The following is a 19,959-nucleotide window of genomic DNA, read 5'->3' as shown; positions in this document are numbered from 1 at the left end:
TTATTGTTTTGTTCAAAAGGCAGGCGGGCATGCAGTGAAACTAGCAGATGTCAGGTTCAATGTCCACGAAGGGAGGCGTTTTCTTTGCGCCAGGTGCAGCAAAACTGTGTGGGATTCATTATTTCAGGATTTACGGGCTTTACACACGCTCAAAAGCCAACCAGACAAGACCACGAAAGAGAAATCCATTGAGATCTCCGAGCACAAAGGCACATTGTTGGCTCTGGACGTGCCTGAGCCATGAGTCACCAGAGGCGGGGAAATGTCTCTACCCGCTTGCTCCGCTCTTTATCCTCAGCCCCGGGCGCCCGCTGTGGCCCGGCGAGGGCTGGAGGCAGATGGTGCGTGATGGACCCGTGCTTGAGGGAGCACGGCAGGTCATGCGTGAGCCTCACATCAGCCCGGAGTTATTTAAGGTGAAAGGCACGGAGCTGCCTCCTCCCCAGAGTGCCGCTTTGCAGCAGCGCAGCTCCGCGGGGCACGCAGCCCAGCTGGGCACCCGGCACCGGCAGCTTCGGCAGTAAGAGCTATTTCTAGTGCTATCATTTCCAGGTCTCGTTTGAAGAGAGTGCAATTGCTCTGTTGTGGCTCGGGAGTGCAAAGGTAGGAGCCTTATCAGCAGGATACGGAGCTGTTCCCGTAAACACACCTGTGCTTTCGGCTCCCAGCGGGGGCAGCCGCCCGTGCCGGGTGCGGCTCGGGGACCTCCCCGAGTCCTGCCCAAAGGTAATTTTATGTCACGGCTTGCCGTGTCCCCCGAGTCTCCCAGGCGAGGATTTGGGAGGTGTGGGAAGTGCTGCGCTGCCGAGCGATCGTTTCCTGATTGCACACACTTCCCAAAGACACCTGCGGGCGGCTGATAACAGGCGCTGACTGGAAATAACGCCGCGGCGGCACTTTTGTGTCCAACAAGTGGCTGCCAGTGAATCAATGAATCACTGAATCACTGAATCACTGAATAGCTGGGGCTGGAAGGGACCTCTGGAGATCGTCCAGTCCAGCCCCCTGCCAAGACAGGGTCACCCGGAGCAGGTGACACAGGAACGCTTCCAGGTGGATTCGGGACGTCTCCATGACCTCCCTGGGCAGCCAAGAAGAGCAAAATGGGAAAAATGTTCTCCCGCTCTGCTGCCATGGGCCATGGAAAACTCCACTTGTGTCCATCACAGCTCTCCCTGAAACACTCCTCTGACGGTCCGGGTACCACGGACACTGCTCCAGAGTCAAGGGCTGGTTCCCTGTTCTGCCTGGGACGGCGGCCGACATCCCAAGGGTGACCCTGAAAGGCGTTTATCGATCCTGTCCTCGGCTGGCAGCAGACGGACCAGTCCGGGATGGGGGAATGGGCACATATGGGTGTTTTGGGATTCTGTGTCCGTCGCCGTGGCTCGTGTCGCGGGCCGGGGGTCTCCTGTGTGCGGGGAGGGCGATGCGGGCGGCGGGGCCCGGCCGGTTCCCAGCCTGGGGATGCGGCACCACCTCAGATCACACCACCGTGCCCGGGACCTGCCGCTGTCCGGCAGCCCCGGGGCCCTTGCCCCGGGCAGCGGGGGCGGAGCGCTGACCCCGGCCCGGAGCCGGCCCGGAGCAGGGCGGCCCCGGCGCACCTCCGGCCCCGCCCCGGCCCCGCGGGGGACGGCCCTGCCCGGCCCGGGGGCGGTGCCGCGGGGCCGCCCCGGTGCGGCGGGGCCCGGCCCGCAGAGCCCCAGCGCCGCCGCCATGAGCAGCGCGGAGCCGCCGCTGGGCGCCGGGCCGCGGGCAGCGCCCGCCTGGCAGCGGGAGATCCTGGAGCGCAAGCGGGCCAAGCTGGCCGGGGCGGGCGGCGAGCCCGAGCCCCCGGCCGGGGAGCGGCTGGTGGTGGCGGAGAGCCTGGGCCCGCTCCGCGAGAACCCCTTCATGCGGCTGGAGAGCGAGCGGCGCCGGCTGCGGCAGGGGCGGCCCGGGCCCGGCGGCGCGGCGCGGCCGCTGCAGCAGCTGCTGGAGCTGTACAGCGCCGTGCCCGGCATCCGCACCATCCGCGCCGACAACATCCTCATCATCGAGTCCCGCGCCGACCCCGCCGCCTGCTTCGCCGCGGGGGATGCGCCGCCCGCCCGCCGCCGGGACCCGGCCGGCGCCGACCCGCTGCGGGAGCTGCTGGCCCGGCGCGGCGCCGCGCTCGCCGAGATCCGCGCCGACCAGGTCGTCATCTACGAGACGGCCGAGCCGCCGGAGCCGCCCGAGGCGGCCGAGCCGGGCACCGTCAGCCGCCTCCTGGAGAAGTTCGGGCAGCGGCCGCGGGGCCGCCGTCGCCGCGTTGGGGACGCGCTGCCCGGGACCGGCGGGGCCGCGGCTCCGCCGCAGGTGGGACCGGGCGCTGCCCGGGCCGCTCCGCCCGCGGGGCCCGGCTCTCCCCGCGACCCCGCGCCCCTCCAGAAGGGACCCGGCTTCCCCCGGGCTCCGGCGCCAAAGGCGGGACCGACATCTCCGCCGGCGGTCCCGGCCACCCCTCCGCCGCTCCCAGCTCCCCCCCGGGCCGCCACCCCCCCAGCGCTGCCGGTGGCCCCCCAACCCACAGTCCTGCAGCCGGCTTCCCCCCCGGCTGTCACCCCTCCGCCCACGGCCCCGCCACGGGCTGTCACTCCCCCGCCCACAGTTTCCCCTCGGGCTGTCACCCCCCAACCCACGGCACCCCCGCGGGCTGTCCCCCCCCAGCCCGCACCACCTCCCCGGGTTGTCACCCCACATCCCGTGTCCCCCCAGCCCGCCCCGGCTCCCCCCCGGGCTTTCACCCCCGAGCCCGCAGCCCCCCAGCCCGCCCCGGCTCCCCCTCGGGCTGCAGCCCCCCAGGCGGTCCCAGCTGCCCCCAAGGCTGTGGCCCCTCAGGCCAACTGCTTTCTTCACAAGATCAGCTCCAACTCCTTCACGGTCACACCCCGGGGGCAGCCCCCCAGCGCCCGCGTCCCCGAGCCCGGTGCTGTCCCCGCCGGCCGCCCCGCAACGCCCAAGGGGCCACCAGTGCCATCCGCCAGCCCTTCCCATGCCAGAGCCAACGCCAGGAGGCCAAAGCCGGAGGAGGCCGAAGTGGCCGTGTCGCCCCTGCCCAGTGCCAGTCCGGTCCCCAGTGCCACCGGCGCCGCTCGGCCGCTCTCCGCCTCAGCCCCCCGGGCCGGGGGCTCCTTCGAAATCCACCCGGCCCCCAAACCCGACTTGGCGGCCATCCCAGCCCACGACCTGCAGGCACAGGCTCTGGCCAAGCTGCGCCTGAATTCGCGCAATTCCTTCATCTTCGTGCCCCGCCGAGAGGGCAGCCCGGCTCGGCCGCCGGCCCAGATTGCCAGGCCAGGGCCACCGCCACCGCCCTCGGAGGAGAAGGCACCCAAGGAGCCCCCGAGGGCTTCCGCCCCGGAGCAGGAAGAGCCCATCACTTCCCCACCGGCGCCTCTGGATCCGTTGGTACCTGTGACTTACATCGATGACATTGTGGAGCCGGACAGCGGGGCTGGCCCGGCTGCGAGGACGGGGAGCTTGGCGGATCAGCCCGGAGGAGCTGGCCCTGAGCTGGAGATGGAGTTTTCCTCTGTGCCCCTCTACAGACCACACTCTGCCCCCCAGCAGCGGGGAGGCAGCACCTTCACTGTCGTGCCCAAAAGGAAGCCCGCGGCCCTGGGGCTGCAGGCTCTCGCTGATGCCAGCGGAAGGCCGCAGCGGGAGGAAGAGGAGGAGGAGGAGGACAGCAAAGGAAGAGGCAAAGCCGTGGAGAACGCTGACGGGCCTCAAGTGGGGATAGCCCATAAAAAGCGCTACCCCACGGTGAACGAGATTGAAGTGATCGGGGGGTACCTGTCCCTGGAGAGGTCCTGCATGAGCAAGACGGGCTCGCGCCGCAAGAAGGTAACCGGGCACCTCTGTGCCCAGCAGCCAGGCTGCAAGCGGCCCGGGACTGCTTTGGGTTTGGCTGCTCATGGGGCACTGTTGGGAACACGGGCAGTGTGTTTGCTCCTTGTGGGAGCCAGAGGCTGCCCTCGGAGCTGGCTGAAGCCGGGGGTGAAACGGACTCACAAGTGAAGCTGTGGAGAGCAGGAGAGGGAAGGTGGAACTCCACCACACTGATGCGAAGGACATTTCAGAATGGTGAGGAAGGAACCAGAGGTTAATGTTTCTCATGATATCCAGTATTAGAAGAGCTTGCAACTCTGCAAGCCCAGTGTCTTGTTCGCTTTTACTGTCTCCTGGAACTTTAAAGGGAACCTGAGGACCACAGTTGGGAGATGGGACTTGGTGAATTGAACAGAATTTGCTCTGAGGGAGGGGGCACTGGGGTCTGTCCCACAAAGCAGCTGAGGGTGAGCTATGCCCTGCCACAGCTGCAGGGCCTCTCCCACCCCAGCCCTTCTTGGAGACACGATAATGGAAAGTAAAGTATTTCAGGAATTTAGGAAATCGGGGGGGAGCTGCGTGGTTGGAGCAGCTGTGGACTTGCCCTCCCGCTCTGCTCTGCTTGCTGTGTCTGAGGGGTTGGACATGTTGAGCTGCCCGTTGTATTGCCATCTTCCTGCATTAGTGATCTATTGATAGAGGCTCGAGAATTAGGTCTCGATTAGGCAGAAAGAGATCAGTAAGAACTTAACTCCCATTGATAGGATTATACCATTATAGCTGCTCCTTCTGAATGTGCAGCTACAGCTCTGAAGGTCCAGGAGATGCTGATTACTCCAAATGCCTTTGGAGTGAGCGAATGCCTGATTTTCTCACGCTTGGGGAGTAATGTAGATCGTTGTGAGCCCTAAATTGAGAATTAATCTTTGTAGGGCTTGGTGAAATGCATCTGGACGTGATAAGAGGAGTGGTGGCAGATCCTGACTTTTAGGGCTGTGATGTGACGTGTTGTAGTGGGAATTGTTGTTGGACATTTCCGTTACCCAAATCCAGGTAGATAACTGAGGGACTGAATGCACATGGGTGCCTGAGGCGCTGAGCATTATAATTTGAGGCAATCCTTTGAGCAGGATGCATCTCATTTGAAGGGAGGCAGGGAGTGCTGCTGTCAAATTCCTCCCTAAGCACGAAGCCTGTGGTAATTTGATGGTGACTAATGCAGGGAGCAGGTCTGGAGCACCTTGAGATCCAGAACAAGCAAATGAGCAGAGAGTGTTGATTCTTGCTCAGTGCTCCTGCAGCTTTTCCTTGTTTTTCTACAGGGAAATGCTTGGTCAGACTGGAATTATTCTGCTGCTTAAACACCTGCTGGCTTACACTCATTGCAGCTGTTTTGGCTCTTTTCAGGTTCAGTTTGGGGTGTAAAATTGATTTACACCAAATCAGGTGTGTAGTATAAATGGTGAAAATATTAATACAGCATGTTACAGTTGTGAGTGCCCTTAAGATGGAGCAGAGGATACAGAGGGAATCTTGTGGGATGATCATATTTGGGTAAGCCCTACTTCTGATGGAGCTGAGGAGCTGATTTTTCTGAGCAGGGAATGCTGTTGGGACACAAAGAGCAAAGACTCAAGTAAAACCAGTTAAATGGTGCACAGTGGAAGGTGTCCTTAACAGTACAAAAAGGAGGGAGATGAGCACAAGTCCAATGCAGTGACTGGATTGTGTTTTGGTTGGTCAAACCCAGAGAAGTCGTGGCATGTCCAGCCTTGGAGCTGTCTGAAACTTGCCAGGGAAAAGCTTTGAGCAACTGGCAGGTCAGTCTTACTTAAGATAGGAGTTTGGGCTAGAGACCTCCAGAGGACCTTTCCCAGCCTAAAATATTGTGTGATATTGGTTAACTACGGTTTTGTGTGTCAGTGGTGGATTTGTGTGGCATTGGGCAGGTCATGGAGCTCCTCTGCCCCTGTTCTTATCAGCTTAACAGCATTAACTGCTCTGCTGTGCAGCTGAGGTGCCAAATTCTGCAAGGTGCACACACAGCTGTTCCCAAAGAACTGTATGTGGGGTCGTCCTCCAGGAGAACTTGTGTAAATATTTGGTTTCTGAGAGGAGAGAGATTAAAAGGCAAAGGAGGAACTGCCTGATATATTTGCAGAACTCAGGAAGCTGAAACAAATAGGGACCCTATGAAAAATAAGATGGAGCTGAAGGAAAGTAGTCAAGATACAAGTTTCTGGGTGAAATTAAATGTGCTATGGGAGAAACACCCATTTTTCTTTCACTTCCTTCCTGCTCAGTCAAGCACAGAGTATGACTTTGTAGCCAGGGTCTAGAAGATGCTGATGGGGACATGGAAAGATTTCTGTTTACTCTTGACCTAGAGGATGTTTGTGGCTTTAGTCTGGGTAATAAGGCTGAGTGTTGATGCCTGAAAAGGAAGGAGCTTGTATTAAGATGCATTCCTTGGTTTCTTCCCAAGAGATCACTCTGTGTCTCCAAGGAAACCAGCCAAAAACAAGAGTTCTGTTTTGTAGCTGTGTTGGGGTTTTCAGAAACTTGATTTTGGCCTGAATTGGGCAGAAACAGACTGTTCTTGTGAGCAGGGAGCTGCAGTTGTTTGTTAAAACCAATCCCCTTTCTTTTTTGGGGTGTCAAAACCTGATATTGGTTTTAGTGAGCAGCTTCTGTGTCTTTTGGGGTGAACAAGCCCTTCCTGTGCCAAGCATCTTCCTTTCCAAACCTTGCTTTTAAAAGGTCTGTAATTATGCTCCATACTCAAGAGAGTTGTGCATAGTGAAACTTCAAGAACTTGGAAAAGTTTAACTGTTTGCTGATGCCCAGCAGGAATCTGGGAGATAAACAGCAGGTCAGCATAGTCTGGAAATGCTGTGGATCAATGGCTGTCTGTGCAGTCAGGGGTAATGATTTATTAGGAGGGAGGGTGTCAACCCTGCCAGTTGAACCCCACTGTTCTCTGAGACGCAAATGGTATTTTTCTTCAAATGCAGAAATTCAGCCTCCCTTTTCCATCCCCATGTGTGGCCACTGATTACCTGACTGTGGTAGTGGTGCCAGCAAAGTGGAGCTGATGTGGTGCATGTCCCCTGATCCACATGCTCCGTGGCTTTTTGGGAGGGTGGCTGGGACAGGCTGGGAGTGGGTTCCAGCACCGCTCTGCACAGAGGGACCTCCAGCCCCTGCTCCTGGCTGCTGACAGTGGCTGTGGGACTCGTGACTTTGCTGTGGCCTGGGGGATGCTGCTGCTTCAAGGCCTTTCAGGATAAACAGCTTTATTGCTCCTTCCAGACCTTCAGATATGTGAAGCAGCTGTTACTTTGGTGGTTGAAGCTGGCGCTTGGTGAGGAAGAGGAAGATGATGTATTGGAAATAAAAAATCTGTTCCCAGCTCTGTTGTGGAGCTGCTGTGGGGGGACAGGGGCTGTGAAGGTCAGTGTGGGGCTGTGTGGGATGGGACACATCAGGGTCTGCAGGTGGAGGGCAGAGCCCCCAGCCCTGCTCACCCTGGGGGATGGATGAGCTGGAGCTCCTGTGCTCCTGCAGGGGTTCAGGTGTCCTTCAGGGCTGTTCATCTGCTCTGGGGCTGTTTTGAGAGCTCTCCAGGCAGTACCACCAGCAGTTCAGATAAAGCAGTGTGCGTGGGACTCAGTCTGAGGAGTGTGTTTGCAGCTCTGAAGGGACGTGCCAGGAGCTCCTGGGCAGCTGCTGGAGGAGCTGGCTGGGCTCTCAGAGAGGACAGGATACATGTGCAGGGATGGAAGGAGACCTACTGACCTTTATTCTAAACTGGGAGTGGGGCAGAGGATGCAGCATACTGTTAGTGGCCTCTGCTCAGAGCTCCTCTTTGTACTCTGTTATTGCAGAGAAGTAAAGGCATGTCAGCAGTGCCAGGAGGAAGGGAAGGCTTTGCTGCAGGATGTGGATCTTGGAGGATAAAATCCTGCTCATCTGAGCTGACAAGAGTCAGTGGTGGTTTGGTTACCTGCCAGAATAACGTGCAATAAAGTTGTCGGTGAGATAGAAATCTGGGTTTCTGCAGAACTTGTGGCTGGTGTGTGGGGTGAGAGCTAGGGAAGGACAGAGCACTGCAGAGCCAGCTGGGCTCCTCATGAGCAGTCACTGGCTTTGGGCTTCAGGCTCTCCTCTGGTTGGAGGCTGGACTCTGCCCTGGCCCTGCTCCTTCAGCGTGTCACTCCTGCAGTGCGTCCCAAGTGTTTTCCTCTCCAGGATCCGGTACCTCCTGGAGATCCTGCAGGGAAGGTGAATGAGTTCTGGCCAGGCCAGCCAAAGTCCTGTGAATAACAGGACCTGAGAGCCAACAGACATCAGGTTGTTGATGGATTTAATGTTTTGTGCTTGTCACAGCTGGCAGTTTGCCGTGTGCTGGCAGGCAAGTCGCAGCCCAGTGTGAGCAGGGATTACAGGAACAAGGCTGCTGGGATCCAAACACTTGCAGTCCAAAGCTAAATTGTCTTCAAAGTTCAGCTGAACTTCAAGAAGTTCCAGCTTACACAAACTTCAGCATGGTCCATGTCCTAATCTTTTGAGCTGCATAATGCCTGAATGTGGCTTCCAAATTCCCACTTAAAAGTCTGTAAAAAATTATTTTAAATAGCCCTCAGTTTTGATCATGGACAGCAGCTTTCTTGATCTAACCTGCTGAACGTCTTGCTCTGTAGTTTTCCATCTGTTCAGTTCTGCTGGAGATGGTCTCCTGTGAGAACCAGGTGTAGGTTTGGGATGTTGGCAAGGATCAACATTTTCAGCTGCTGCCCAGACCTGTTTGGAACAAGTCTGCACAGTGTGGAGTCTAAATACTGGTAGCTGCCTGAAGTTTTTTTTTTTTTTGTTTGTTTGTTTTGTTTTGGTTTTTTTTTTAATGTATAACACACATAAATTAACCATAACACAAGTAAACTAATCTGGTAGTAGAAGAAGAAATTGCTCTGCAAAAATTGATTTGATTATGTCATCTCTGTGTTTTGGAGGGGTCAGGGCAGAGATTTGTGTTCTTTAGCTCTTGGAGAACTGCATGTTCCTGTTCTATTTTCTGTCTCTGGCTGTGCTCTGCTGGGGCAGATTCATCTGCCACCTTTAAGGAGGGGCCATGGCAGTATCTGACGTGGATGTATTGCATTTTTAGGAGATGAGGTCAGCAGTGATAAGTCATGCTCAGGAAATAAATGTCTTGGATGATGAAGTGCGGCCCCTCCCCTGCGGAGATGATCTCCATTAGCTGTCAGATGGCAGCAGGCTCTTTCACCCAGACAGGGCCATTTTCCTGCCCTTGGCAAATTCCACTGATTTTTTTTCTGTGATGTTGATATAGCTGAAGCCTGGAAATCAGAATTTGCTGCAGCTACAGCTTTTAAACCATTTCACAAGCTGCCCCCGAGGCTGTCAGTGGGGCAGTGGGTGGTTTTTTGTTTCCCCACTACACGCCAGCACCTTGAAGTGCTGAGACTTTGTTGTATGAAACCCTGGCAGAGTCGGAGTCAGATTTATCTCGTCTCTGTAGTGGGAAACTTTCTGTGACTGAGGCTCTGCACGGCCTCACCACTCCCATGCTGCTTCTGATGCTGCAGTGACAGCCTGAGCTGGTCCCAAATTCCCCTGGTTCTCTTGCCCCTGTGTCCTGCCTGCTGCTGTCAGCACTGCAGGGAATGGACAGATGGGCTAAAATAGAAACTCTTACTCAAATAAGAGGCGAGCCTGGCTTTGGAGGTGGTTAGGACGTGCCCAGGGCTCAGCCTGCCCCAGAGCTCAAGAGGAGATTTGAAGTACTTTGTGCTCTGAACTCTAATCACGAGGATTACAGTTAACGTTCTCTTAATCAGTTTCCCTAATCTGTGGACCAGATTGGAGATGGTTTATAATTTCCCTCCATCTCAAGGATTCAGTTTGTTTCGGGTTTGGGTTTTCCTTTCCACTCTGGTTTTTCCAGTGGTCATGGTGTTCTGAGAAGAGCAGAGGGAGGACACTGGGGTGGCTGGGGCAGGAATCCTGCTGGTCTGTGTTATATCTAGGGAACTGTAGAGAAAATGAAAATATTTAGTTTCTGGGTGCAGTGGCAGTAAAGGAAATCTGGGTATAAGAGCTGCTGCAGCAGCATCTCCTTCACCTCAGGGGTGGTACTCACCCCCCTCCCAAGTGAAACCTGAATTTAAAACCTATTTACGACCCAGACTCTTCCAGTGACTGCAGCAGTCTGTGGGGCTGGGAGGATATCCCTGTTTGCCAGTTTATGTGGGAACAGTCACATGAAGTGTCTGTATCACACAGACCAACTTCACAAACATCCTGGGAAAATCTGGGCTGGAGGAACTCGGTGCTGATGTTTTCCGAGAAGTGCCCTTTGGATGATCTTGGGAACTTGGCAGGATGGAGCTGCTGCTTTGTGGGCATTGTAAGACTGTAGGAAATATCTCAGACAAAACACTTGTGTGTGTAGGGAAATTGTGTCGCTTGCAGCTGCTGAAAATGCAGCTCTGAGGGCACATCCCTGAGGCTCCTGCTGAACCTGCTGCACTTGCTTCTCATCGAGGAAGTTCCTTTTGCATGTTAAAAGAGAGAGCAAGGGCAAGAGAGACACGAACTCTGTTGTGCAGGTCATACTGTTCACATAATGGGAGCCTTTTGGTCCTGAATGAGCTCCTTGACGGGGTGGGAAATAATTCTGCTTCCAGCCGCTCTCTATTTCCCATGGAATGATGCTCCATGGGTCTCATTCCAGCACTAAACCCAGGTATTTTTGTGAGCTGCTCTGGGCAGTCTGGGTTGCACAGAAATGTTTATGGGTGGCAGCTCCCAGCACTGCACCTCGTTGTAGCTACAAATGGGCTGCTCAGAGCTGTTTGTACTCAGAGCTCCTGTGCTGTTGGGGAGCTCTGTGTGGCTTTCATAAGGACACCAAGTCTTGACACTAATTGTACCTTGCTTATCCTGCTCCCTTTGTGCATTCAGATGAGATTTGTTTCGTACAAGTAGGGAGCTTTGTCCAGTTCTTAGGGGCCAAGAAAGTAATTTTTGAATTGTTTGTTAAGCTGTGGAAGCCTCTGACTCCTCTGCCTGCAGATGTGAGGAGGACTAAAGGGCTCCCAGGGTGAATGGCTGCTCTGTGCCCTGGCACACTGAGGCTCCAGCTGTGCTTGTGTGGGCACTGGAATCTCCCCTTGTCCTGCACAGTGAAGGGAAGAGTTAACCAGGCCACCTGCCCCACATGCTCTCGGGGCTGTCCCTACCCTGTCACCTCTCATCAGGAATTTGAAACTTGCCCGTGTCTTGCACAAGGAGTTTAATATTTCGAATCTCCATGCATTGCTCCTATCTGCCATGTGCTTCAGCATATTGATTACACAGAGCTGGCTTTGTGGGCTGCCTTGTAAATGGAGACTTTCTTGTTTTGCCTTGTGGCTTGGGAGCTGGGATGTGTTCCTGAAGGAAATGTCTCCTTTGCCAGCCACACAGGGCTTCCCTGACATGCTCCTGCTGTAAATCTTTAGTGCTCTTAGCTCTACTCAGTAACTCACCGAGGTGCAGTTAATGGCTGAGCAAAAGTCAGTGTTACACTCAAGGAAATACTTCTTGGAAAAGCATGATCAAGTGATTCTGTGGTGTCATAGTTCCAGTTCCCCAAAACTCTTCTTTTTGTTCAGAATGACAGAAAGTACATTTCTAAACTGCCATCTGCAGTTTCTGGGCATATTTAGAATGCTTCAGCCATAGCAGTACAGGGTTAATCTGATTTAAGAAGCAAGCCTCAAGTCCCCTCTGTTCCTAGGGATACTTGTCAGGGAAAAACCCTTTCTTTCTGTGTCAAGGAAGGGCTTTAGAGGCACAAAAGCTCCTTATCATCTGAATGATAGCAAATGCCTTGGTGATGTGCTGGTGATTCTGCAGTCCCCAGGGCACTATTTCAGGCTGCCCACATAGTCTGTGCCTGGAGTTATTCAACAATTTGGGCTGACACATGACTGTTTTCAGTACAAGCTCATTGCTAACTCCAAAAAAATGGCTCATTTTCCGAAAAATCCTTTATCTAAAAGTTTCTTTTCATGGGAGCTGTCTAGATCATTGACTGCAGGCTGCTGTGAAAAAACTGAAGGTCTCTGCAGAGGTTTGGAGTTTATGAACTGCTTTTCTGTCTCCTTTTACTAAATCTGCTGCTCTGTGGGACTGGTCAGAAGGGAATGGCAGGGTAAATCCTTTGGGGATCTTTGTCCACTATAAAATCTCTGCTTCTCCCCTGTTTCCAGTCTCACAAGCAGTTATTTGTCTGTGCAGAGACCTTCCCTCTCACTCTGTGGCAGCTGGGAGGCTGTTCTGTGTTAGAACCTCCTCTTTGTACAGGTCCTGAGCCTCCACCCACCGACCCCATGGGTTTGGAGCTGGAGCAGCTTCCCAGCCCTCCCTGGGATGCTCTGTGTGCACAGGCTTGCTGACACTCCCAGCTGGCTGCAGCTTCAGGTATCAGGTGATGTCTTGTGCCTCCTTGACCCAATCTTTAGACAACCACTGCAGCAGCAAATGTCCCTCGATGTGAGGTGGCACAGGAGCACAAGGTTCTTCAGAACCCTTGTTTTGCCTGTGCTTGATCTCTCAGAGATGTCGACCCCTGCTTTGTGTTCATGCTGGATTGTCCACCTTTCGTGCAGGTACCAGCCAAACCCTCCTGTGCTGCTGAGAGGAGGCAACTTCCTTGTGGGGGGAAAGGAGGAGCAGACACTGATCTCTTGTCTGCGGTGACCAGGGACAGGAGCCAGGGAACGGCTGGAGCTGGGCCAGGGCAGGTCAGGCTGGAGAGCAGGAAAGGTTCTTCCCCCAGAGGGTGCTGGCACTGCCCAGGCTCCCCAGGGAATGGGCACGGCCCTGAGGCTGCCAGAGCTCCAGGAGTGTTGGGCCAGCGCTGCCAGGGATGGACAGGTGGGGTTGGTGGGGGTCTGGGCAGGGACAGGAGCTGGGCTGGGTGATCCTGGTGGGTCCCTTCCAGCTGAGGATATTCTGTGATCCTGTAATCGAGCAGGTGTGAAAAGCTGCTTTAAATCACACCCAGCAGCACCTGGCAGGAGTCAGTGCAGTCCCTGGATTTGTCACTTGGGAGTTGTTGAGGACAGACCACGATGAGAGGAAAATCAGTACGTGAAGAGAGCAGGTCTTGATCTCTGGTGCTGCTCAGCTGTTTGGACCTGGTGAGGCACTTGTTGGGCTGGGACGTGCTGGAGGTGCTGTGGGTTGGCAGAGGGGCAGGGATGGAGCCCAGCTTGTGCTTCACCACTTGCCATCCCATGCTGCTCCTCAAGGACAGAGCAGGGATGGCAACTCCCGGCAGGAACCCCGGGTTTAGGAGATGGGAACCACTCACAGGGAGGGGAGAGGGGCTCAGTCCTTCTCAGCCCCCCTGTTCTGGGCTGCTGTGATGGGGATCAAATGCTGGCTCAGACTCTTCCTGCTGGAATATAATTATATGATGATTTTATTCTTTTAATGCCTAGATCAGTTACTTTTTTCTGGCTGTTACAAGGTGAGGATTTGGATTGTCAAAGAGGTTTCAGTTTAAAAGGTGTGAACACCCTAGTTATCACTTTGGCTTTGGCTCATCAGCCAAGCAGCAAATGTAATAATGGGTGGAGAAGAGAAAAGCCACAGTAAGGAGATTTCTTCTGGAGCTGAGGATGCAGATTAACCCCTGGAGACTTCCAGAGAGGTCCCTGGTGTGTGAGAAGCCGTCGGGTGTTTGCTCGGTCATTAATACTGCCTTGCAGACTTTCTTATCTCCCTTTTGGAGGTGAGGTGGTTGCTGACTGTCACTGCTCATGTTGTAGGTTGATTTATTGAACCCAGTTATTTTTGTTTTTAATAAATCTCTGTATATGGGGGCTCTTTGGTGGCTGGTCTGGGTGCAGCCTGAGTTCTGACAGCTGACACAAGGTTGACTTCCCTTTTCTAAATGAGATCTGCATAACTACTCAGATTTACGCTTTGTTGGGCAATGTTTGCCCTGGCTTCTCTTTCCTGGATATTCTATTACTCATTACTGTTCAAATCCTAGCAAATAAATAAATGATTTTTGCTATGGCAACAAGAACCTATCGGTTGAACAGCACAATATTTCCTGAAAAGCCTGATTTACTCTTTCCAGTGTGTCTGATTGTTGGGCAGAGTATTTATATATAAATTTATATATACATGTATATATGGGTTTGGGTTGGACCCTGGGTTTGTGACACAGCTGTGGGTGAAGCCTCCAGCTGAGCAAAGAGTGACAAATCCCTGCAAACATCCACAGCTGAAGGGTGTAAAATTCTTCCTTGCCACAGCTGGCAGCTGCTGCTGGGGCAGAAACAGGGGAAGCAGTGCTGAGAGAGGCTGGGCAGAGGCCTCTGGCTGGGCTCCAGTGATCCTGGCTCTGCTGCGACACGCTTTTCTTCTAAAGAAACGTCCCCTGTTGCCTTTGTGTTCCCATAAAAGTCCCTGTGGTCTGGCGAGGCGCTGCTGGCTGTGCAAACCTGTTGTCTGTGCCATGACTGGGCTCTTGGTTTTCCTTTTTGGCTGGTTCCTGGGACTGAAGCTGCCTGTGTTCCTTGCACACAGCACTCAGCTGTGCCCTGTAGCCACTCAGAGCAGTTCTCTGCCCCGTGTGTCCCCTGGTTTTGCCTGAATGCTTCGCCCTCCGTGTTCTGCTGGGTCAAGCAGAGCTACTTTGTGCTTCCCTGAAAGCCTTTTGTGCTTAGAGAGGGGAGCTGAGGTGCTGCCGCAGCAGGTTTTGGGGTTTGGGCTCTCCCCCGTGGGCAGGGCTGAGTGCCCCAGGGTCCATCCTGTGCCAGTGCCTGGTTGTGCCTTGTGTTTGCTCTGCCTGGGTGTGCCCAGGGCTTTGTTGCAGCAGTCGTGGGCTCTGCCTGGTGCAGGCTCTGGGAGCAGGGGCTGGGATCTGCCATAGGGCAGGGCAGTGTGGTATGGGGGAACTTGTGCCCCTGTGCCACACACAACTGCCTGTGTAAGCCTTGCAGGTGATCTTGGCCCCAGCTGTGCCCTGGGTGCCCGGGGCTGGCTGGTTGCTCTTGTTGTGTCAAGGGCTCAAGGAATGCCTCCTGCTTCAAATTGGCCGTGGAGAGTGGGAGCTGTTGACTTTGGATTGTTAGTGTTGTCTGTGGGCTCTGTGTGGGATGTGGGTGTCTCCAGGCCGTTTCTGCTCTATTCTGCTCTTTGGTTTTGCTCCCTGCTGAGGCTGTTTTCTCCTCCAGCACTGCATGCACCTTTGGTCCAAACTGGACTCAAAAGTAATTTTTCTTAAAGATTTCCTCCAGACAGCAGAAAATCAGGAAGATTTAGTTCCATCTCCCAAGCTTAAATTCTAAACCCCAAGGCATATCTCTCCTGTCTGCTTTGTTTTCCATGTCTAGCCAAGTACTTCTTGCCCTTCAGTGCCATTGGCAGCACTGGTAAGTGACCTCTGTGCAGTTTCTGGTTCTGGGATAGCTCCTGGGCTTCCAGGAGCCCTGGGCACCTCCACCCTGGTGGCCTTTGTGCCTGGCAGCTTGGCTCATCCCCACAGGACAGACACCACATTGTGAGCAGTGACAGCCTGGCTCGGATCAGGGAGCATCTAGGTCAGCAGCAGGGATGGGAAATTCAGGGAGCAGCAACTGGGATGCTCTCAGCTTCAGGACCATTTCATTCCAGTCCCTCTTCTCTGAAATAGAATCACTCTTCTCCTCTTTTGGGGAGACTCAGAGTGGCTGGGGCTGGGGCAGGGAATGGGGAAAGGCAGCTGGTTCCCTCCATGCAGTTTCCATCCCGCCTTCTCCCGGGAGCAGGGGAAGGGAGCCAGCCTGTGTCCAAGGTCCATCCTGCCCTGGGGCAGAGTAGCTCCAGCTCCAGCTGTGGTTTGCAGTGTGGAGGAGCTGCAGCTGCTCCCTCTGGTACCCAGATTCAAACTAAGCTCCCCTCGCTGCTTTGCTGAAAAGCAGCAGTGAAATGTTCCCCATCCTGCTCTGGTCCCTCCAGAGCTCCAGGGCTCCTGTGCATGGGCAGCACTGTGACGTGCTGGGAGCTCTGGCCCTTGGGGACATCCAGGTGTGACTTTGGCAACCCCTAATAATGTCACTCCAGTGCTCTGACCACTGCTGTGACAGGGAATGGGTGCACCTGGGCACTGTTGGTGCTTGAGGGCTGCTTGGGGCCAGGTCCCACTTCCCAGCCTCTGGGGATTTTCTGTGTGACAGAACTGTGGGATAAATGTGCTGCACTTGCCCCTGGCCTGTCATTAGCCAGCATCTGGAGAGATGAGAGCCACTGGGCTCCTGCCACCTGTCACAAGTTGCCATGTCCTTTCCATTCTGTTCGTAACCCTATTAGCTGAATTTTAATTGTATTTAGAAGTAAAGGGATCACAACAGCCTTTTAGACAGCTGCCTCTGAACCTTGATCTGTGTTGGCTAAATACTTCCCTACTTTTGGCATGAACTTATTCCTGGCAAGCTTATCCTTCTTATTTGTCTGATGTGTGCTGGCATCAGCAATTCTCTGCTCCTCGGTGGTTATTTTCTGGAGTACTTACAAAGAGCTTTTATGCTTTTTCTCCACCCTCACTTTTGCTGGTGTGAAGTTTTTGCCAGTGACTCTCCTGTGCACCTGTTGAGGTGACCTGTAACCAGATCCCTGGAGCACAGCGGTAGGTAATGATTAGGACAGGCAGGGCTGCAGGGCAACAAACCCTGCCCTCAGTTGTTCTTTTCAGCTTGGACGAGCACATCTGGAGTCACTTCATTGCCTGCTGGGTGTTACAGGGAGGAGAGAGTCAGGCAGTCCCTGTTTCCAGCATTCATTCCTGGCTTATTTAAGAAGCATCCTAATAATGATTACAGTCCTGTAGCAAATCCCAAATTTTCCTCAGTTATTCACATGTGATGAACTTCTTAGTGCAAGGGTTGCTCTTAAACTCAATTCCACTTTTAGTGTTTTTGCTCTCCAGTTTTCTTCCTGACCATAAAATTCCAGTTAGCCCTTGATGAACCCTTGTGTTTGAGTCATTTTCATTTCCCAGTCTCCCAGTTACGGTGGAAAGGTCATTAGTGACAATGCTAGATAAAACTGGTTTCAAACAAGAACCTTTAAGGCCTCCCCCTTGTCCAGTGTTTTCCCTGTCTGCTGCCAGTTGTTAACATCTCTCCTTTAGCTGCTTCCTTCTTCTCATGTCTGGTTTTAAGCCCTGTTTAATGTAGCTGAAATAGCTCTTTGCCAGAATGTCCTCCTAAGACTGGAGTCCTGATCAAGGATGTTTCTGTTTTCTGGAGCTTGGATACACAAAGGAGTTGCCAGGAATTAGCAATGTCACCTTTCCAACCTGTGGGTGCTTTCCAGCTTGTCTCTCCCATGAGAGACCTGGTGGCAGCTCCTGCTGGGTGCTGGGTGTCAGTGTGAGGTGCTGGCAGAGGGCACAAAGACAGAGGTGCTCCAGACCCCTGGGCCTCCTGCCTCCATCCCATCCATTTGGCTCTGCCTTTGGGGTTTCTCTCGGCGTGGCAAGAGATCCACCAAGGCACCTGGGGAGGGATTGGGGGATCTGCAGTGGCTGCTTTAAACCGGGGGCCAGCCCTGGCATGTGCAGTGGCCCGTGCCAGAGCCAGCGTGGGGATCAGTGGGTTCTTGTGCTTCTCCCTGATAATTCTCCTTTGCTATTGCCCAGATGAAGATCTCTTTCAACGAGACAAGTTTGCAGACGATGTTTGAGTACCCCTCAGAGAGCTCCCTGGCAGAAGAGGATGAGGAAGAGGAAGGACACGCTTCGGAAACGGAGGAAAAATCTCGTACCTTTTACATTCCACGCCCAAACAGCACTTTGCATCCCAGTACACCTAACTCAGGTGAGTGAAGCACTGTGTTGGCGCCGTGGGTTTCTAGTGGTGTCTGACACTGCCCATGTTTCCCACACACTCATAAGGGGCTCCACGTGGGTGGAAATGCTAGTGGAGGTGAACAGGGAGCTGCAGATGGGCAGCTTCCACGCTGTCCCTGCCAGGATCCCGGTCCCACTTCTTTTTGGGTGGTGAGGAATATTTACCTCATCTTTCTCTTTCCAGCAGATTTATCCAGCTACACCCCAAAGCACTCCGTGAAGTTCAGCGAGTGGCAGGAGCAGAAGTATGAGGGTCCTGCTGCAGAGGGATCCCTCCCAAAGGAAGCTGATTCCCATGGGAACCAAGTCATGGTGAGGCTATAAATAGCCAACCCTTGTGCTCCCTTGTGGGGTGGGGGTTGTTCCAGGCGGTGGATGGGACAGGATGTGCCTTCCCCTGCACACCTGTGTTTGTGTTGCTGCCCAGGGAGCTGTGTCACTGCTCCCAAAGGGACCAACACACGGTCCCACTGCCACTACCACACCTGCCCCTCCCCGGCTGCGTGAAGCAGACTCAAGGCAGCTGGCACGCTCTGTGCTCAGCACAGGAAAGGCATGGATGTTTTGGAACAAGTCCAGAGGAGGCCAGGGAGATGCTCCATGGGCTGGAGCCCCCCTGCTCTAGAGCCAGGCTGGGAGAGCTGGGGGTGTTCAACTGGAGAAGAGAAGGTTCCAGGGAGAGCTCAGAGCCCCTTCCAGTGCCTGAAGAGGGCTTAGAAAAAACAAGGAGATTATAGTTCTTTTTTTTTTTTTTTTTTTTTACATGGGCAGGTGATAGGACAAGGGGCAATGGTTTTAAACTAAAAAAAGAAGATATTTAGATCAGATATTGGGAAGAAATAGTTCCCTTTGATGGTGGTGAAGCCTTGGCGCAGGGTGGCTGCCCCTGGATCCCTGGAAGTGTCCAAGGCCAGGTTGGATGGGGCTTGGAGTGACCTGGGATAGTGGAAGGTGTCCCTGCCCCTGGCGGGAGGTTGGAACGAGGTGGGTTTTAAGATCCCTTCGAACCCAAACCACTGCAGGACGTTCTGATACTCCAGGGCACGTTTGGAGGGGGGCACTAACCAAACACACCCAGTTAGCCCGGGCAGGGTGCCGAGGCATCATCCAAGGGTGAGGGGGCTCCCTTGGCCCGGCTCTGACGCAGTGTCCCTGTGCTCTGCCCGCAGCTCACCCCGGCGGAGAAGGGCGGTCTCTCGGATTTCAGCAGCGAGCCCGCGCTCTATTTCTGAGGCTGCTCTGCGGCGCTGCAGCAGCGGCTGCTGGGCTGCATGGGGCACGGGACCGCCACCCAAACCGCCCCCAGCCGCGGCTTTCCCGGATCCTGCTGCCAAGGGTGGACCAGATGCTCTCGGGCATCTTGGGAGAATATTTGCACTGGATTTTGGGACCGAATTACTGCTTTCAAGGCGTATGATTTATTCTGCCTGTGGCCTTGCATATTCCTTGTTCAAGATCAGCTGCTGGTTAGGCAAGTGTGGGAAGGACATCTGTAATCCCGGGATGGATGTTGATTTTTCTCAGTGCTTGTCTGAGTCCAGGCACTGTGCAGGGTGTGGACAGCTTTTGCAACCCTTCTCCCCAGTGGAGGATGGCTCTGGAGTGGAGCACTGGGCAGTTAGGTGGGTTCACAGCGTGGCTGTGATTTGACACATTTGGTGTCAGTTTGGAAAACCATTGAAGGTTCATGGTTTGTCCTTGGCATGTTTCCAGCTGTGGTTTCACTGAAACATCATGGAATTCATGTGCCAGTTACATGCTTGTGGAGTTCACTGAACACCCTAGGGAGGGATGGGAAGAGCAATGAATGCCTTTAGCTTTAGATGTTATTTTTGCACCAATCAGTAGAGAAGTGTCCAGACTGTCTCAAGCCTCTTGAAGATTCCCAAACACTGGCCATAGCTTTGGTCTGTCCTTCCCAACTCTGGCATCCAGTCTCTGGGAGTTGCTGGTTGTGCTCCAGTTTGCCAGCTCCTCTTGTTGCTTTGTTCCAAACCTGATTGATCTCTCTTGGTTGCTTCCTTCAAGCCACACTTGCTCTGCTCCTCTAGTCAAAGCACAGGAGGGAAGTTTCACTCCTTTCTTCTGCAGAACTTGAATAAGGAATGTGGGTTATTTTTGTTTTTTCTAGGGTTTTTATAGTTCTATTGTAATTGTTTAATGCAGCCAATATGCAAAGGAAT

The 19,959-nt window shown here is 54.1% G+C and overlaps 1 protein-coding gene across 2 annotated transcripts; it reads left to right on the top strand.

Moving 5' to 3' along the window:
* Positions 1 to 1,673: 1,673 nt before the first annotated feature.
* On the top strand, positions 1,674 to 19,015 carry TPRN (taperin). 2 transcript variants are annotated; one of them, XM_068211513.1, is made up of 4 exons: positions 1,674 to 3,873; positions 17,567 to 17,744; positions 17,961 to 18,088; positions 18,946 to 19,015. In XM_068211513.1, exons 1-4 carry the CDS (start codon positions 1,720 to 1,722, stop codon positions 19,006 to 19,008), a joined length of 2,523 nt encoding a protein of 840 aa, XP_068067614.1. In that variant the 5' UTR covers positions 1,674 to 1,719; the 3' UTR covers positions 19,009 to 19,015. The 2 variants fall into 2 exon arrangements, with proteins under 2 accessions (XP_068067614.1, XP_068067615.1); XM_068211514.1 differs by having other exon boundaries at positions 1,675 to 3,873; positions 17,964 to 18,088.
* Positions 19,016 to 19,959: the final 944 nt, after the last annotated feature.

Source organism: Anomalospiza imberbis, chromosome 21, assembly GCF_031753505.1.
Source record: "Anomalospiza imberbis isolate Cuckoo-Finch-1a 21T00152 chromosome 21, ASM3175350v1, whole genome shotgun sequence".
Taxonomy (NCBI): domain Eukaryota; kingdom Metazoa; phylum Chordata; class Aves; order Passeriformes; family Viduidae; genus Anomalospiza; species Anomalospiza imberbis.
Note: the sequence above shows the minus strand (reverse complement) of the source record. Positions and strands in the feature narration are given on the sequence as shown.

What these genes read in the sequence shown, in the direction of transcription:
- TPRN (XM_068211513.1), top strand. Translation starts at nt 1,720, where the DNA reads ATGAGCAGCGCGGAGCCGCCGCTGGGCGCCGGGCCGCGGGCAGCGCCC. An exon ending in CGGGCTCGCGCCGCAAGAAG is followed by an intron (nt 3,874 to 17,566) that starts GTAACCGGGCAC and finishes GCTATTGCCCAG; the next exon opens with ATGAAGATCTCTTTCAACGA. An exon ending in TCCCAGTACACCTAACTCAG is followed by an intron (nt 17,745 to 17,960) that starts GTGAGTGAAGCA and finishes TTCTCTTTCCAG; the next exon opens with CAGATTTATCCAGCTACACC.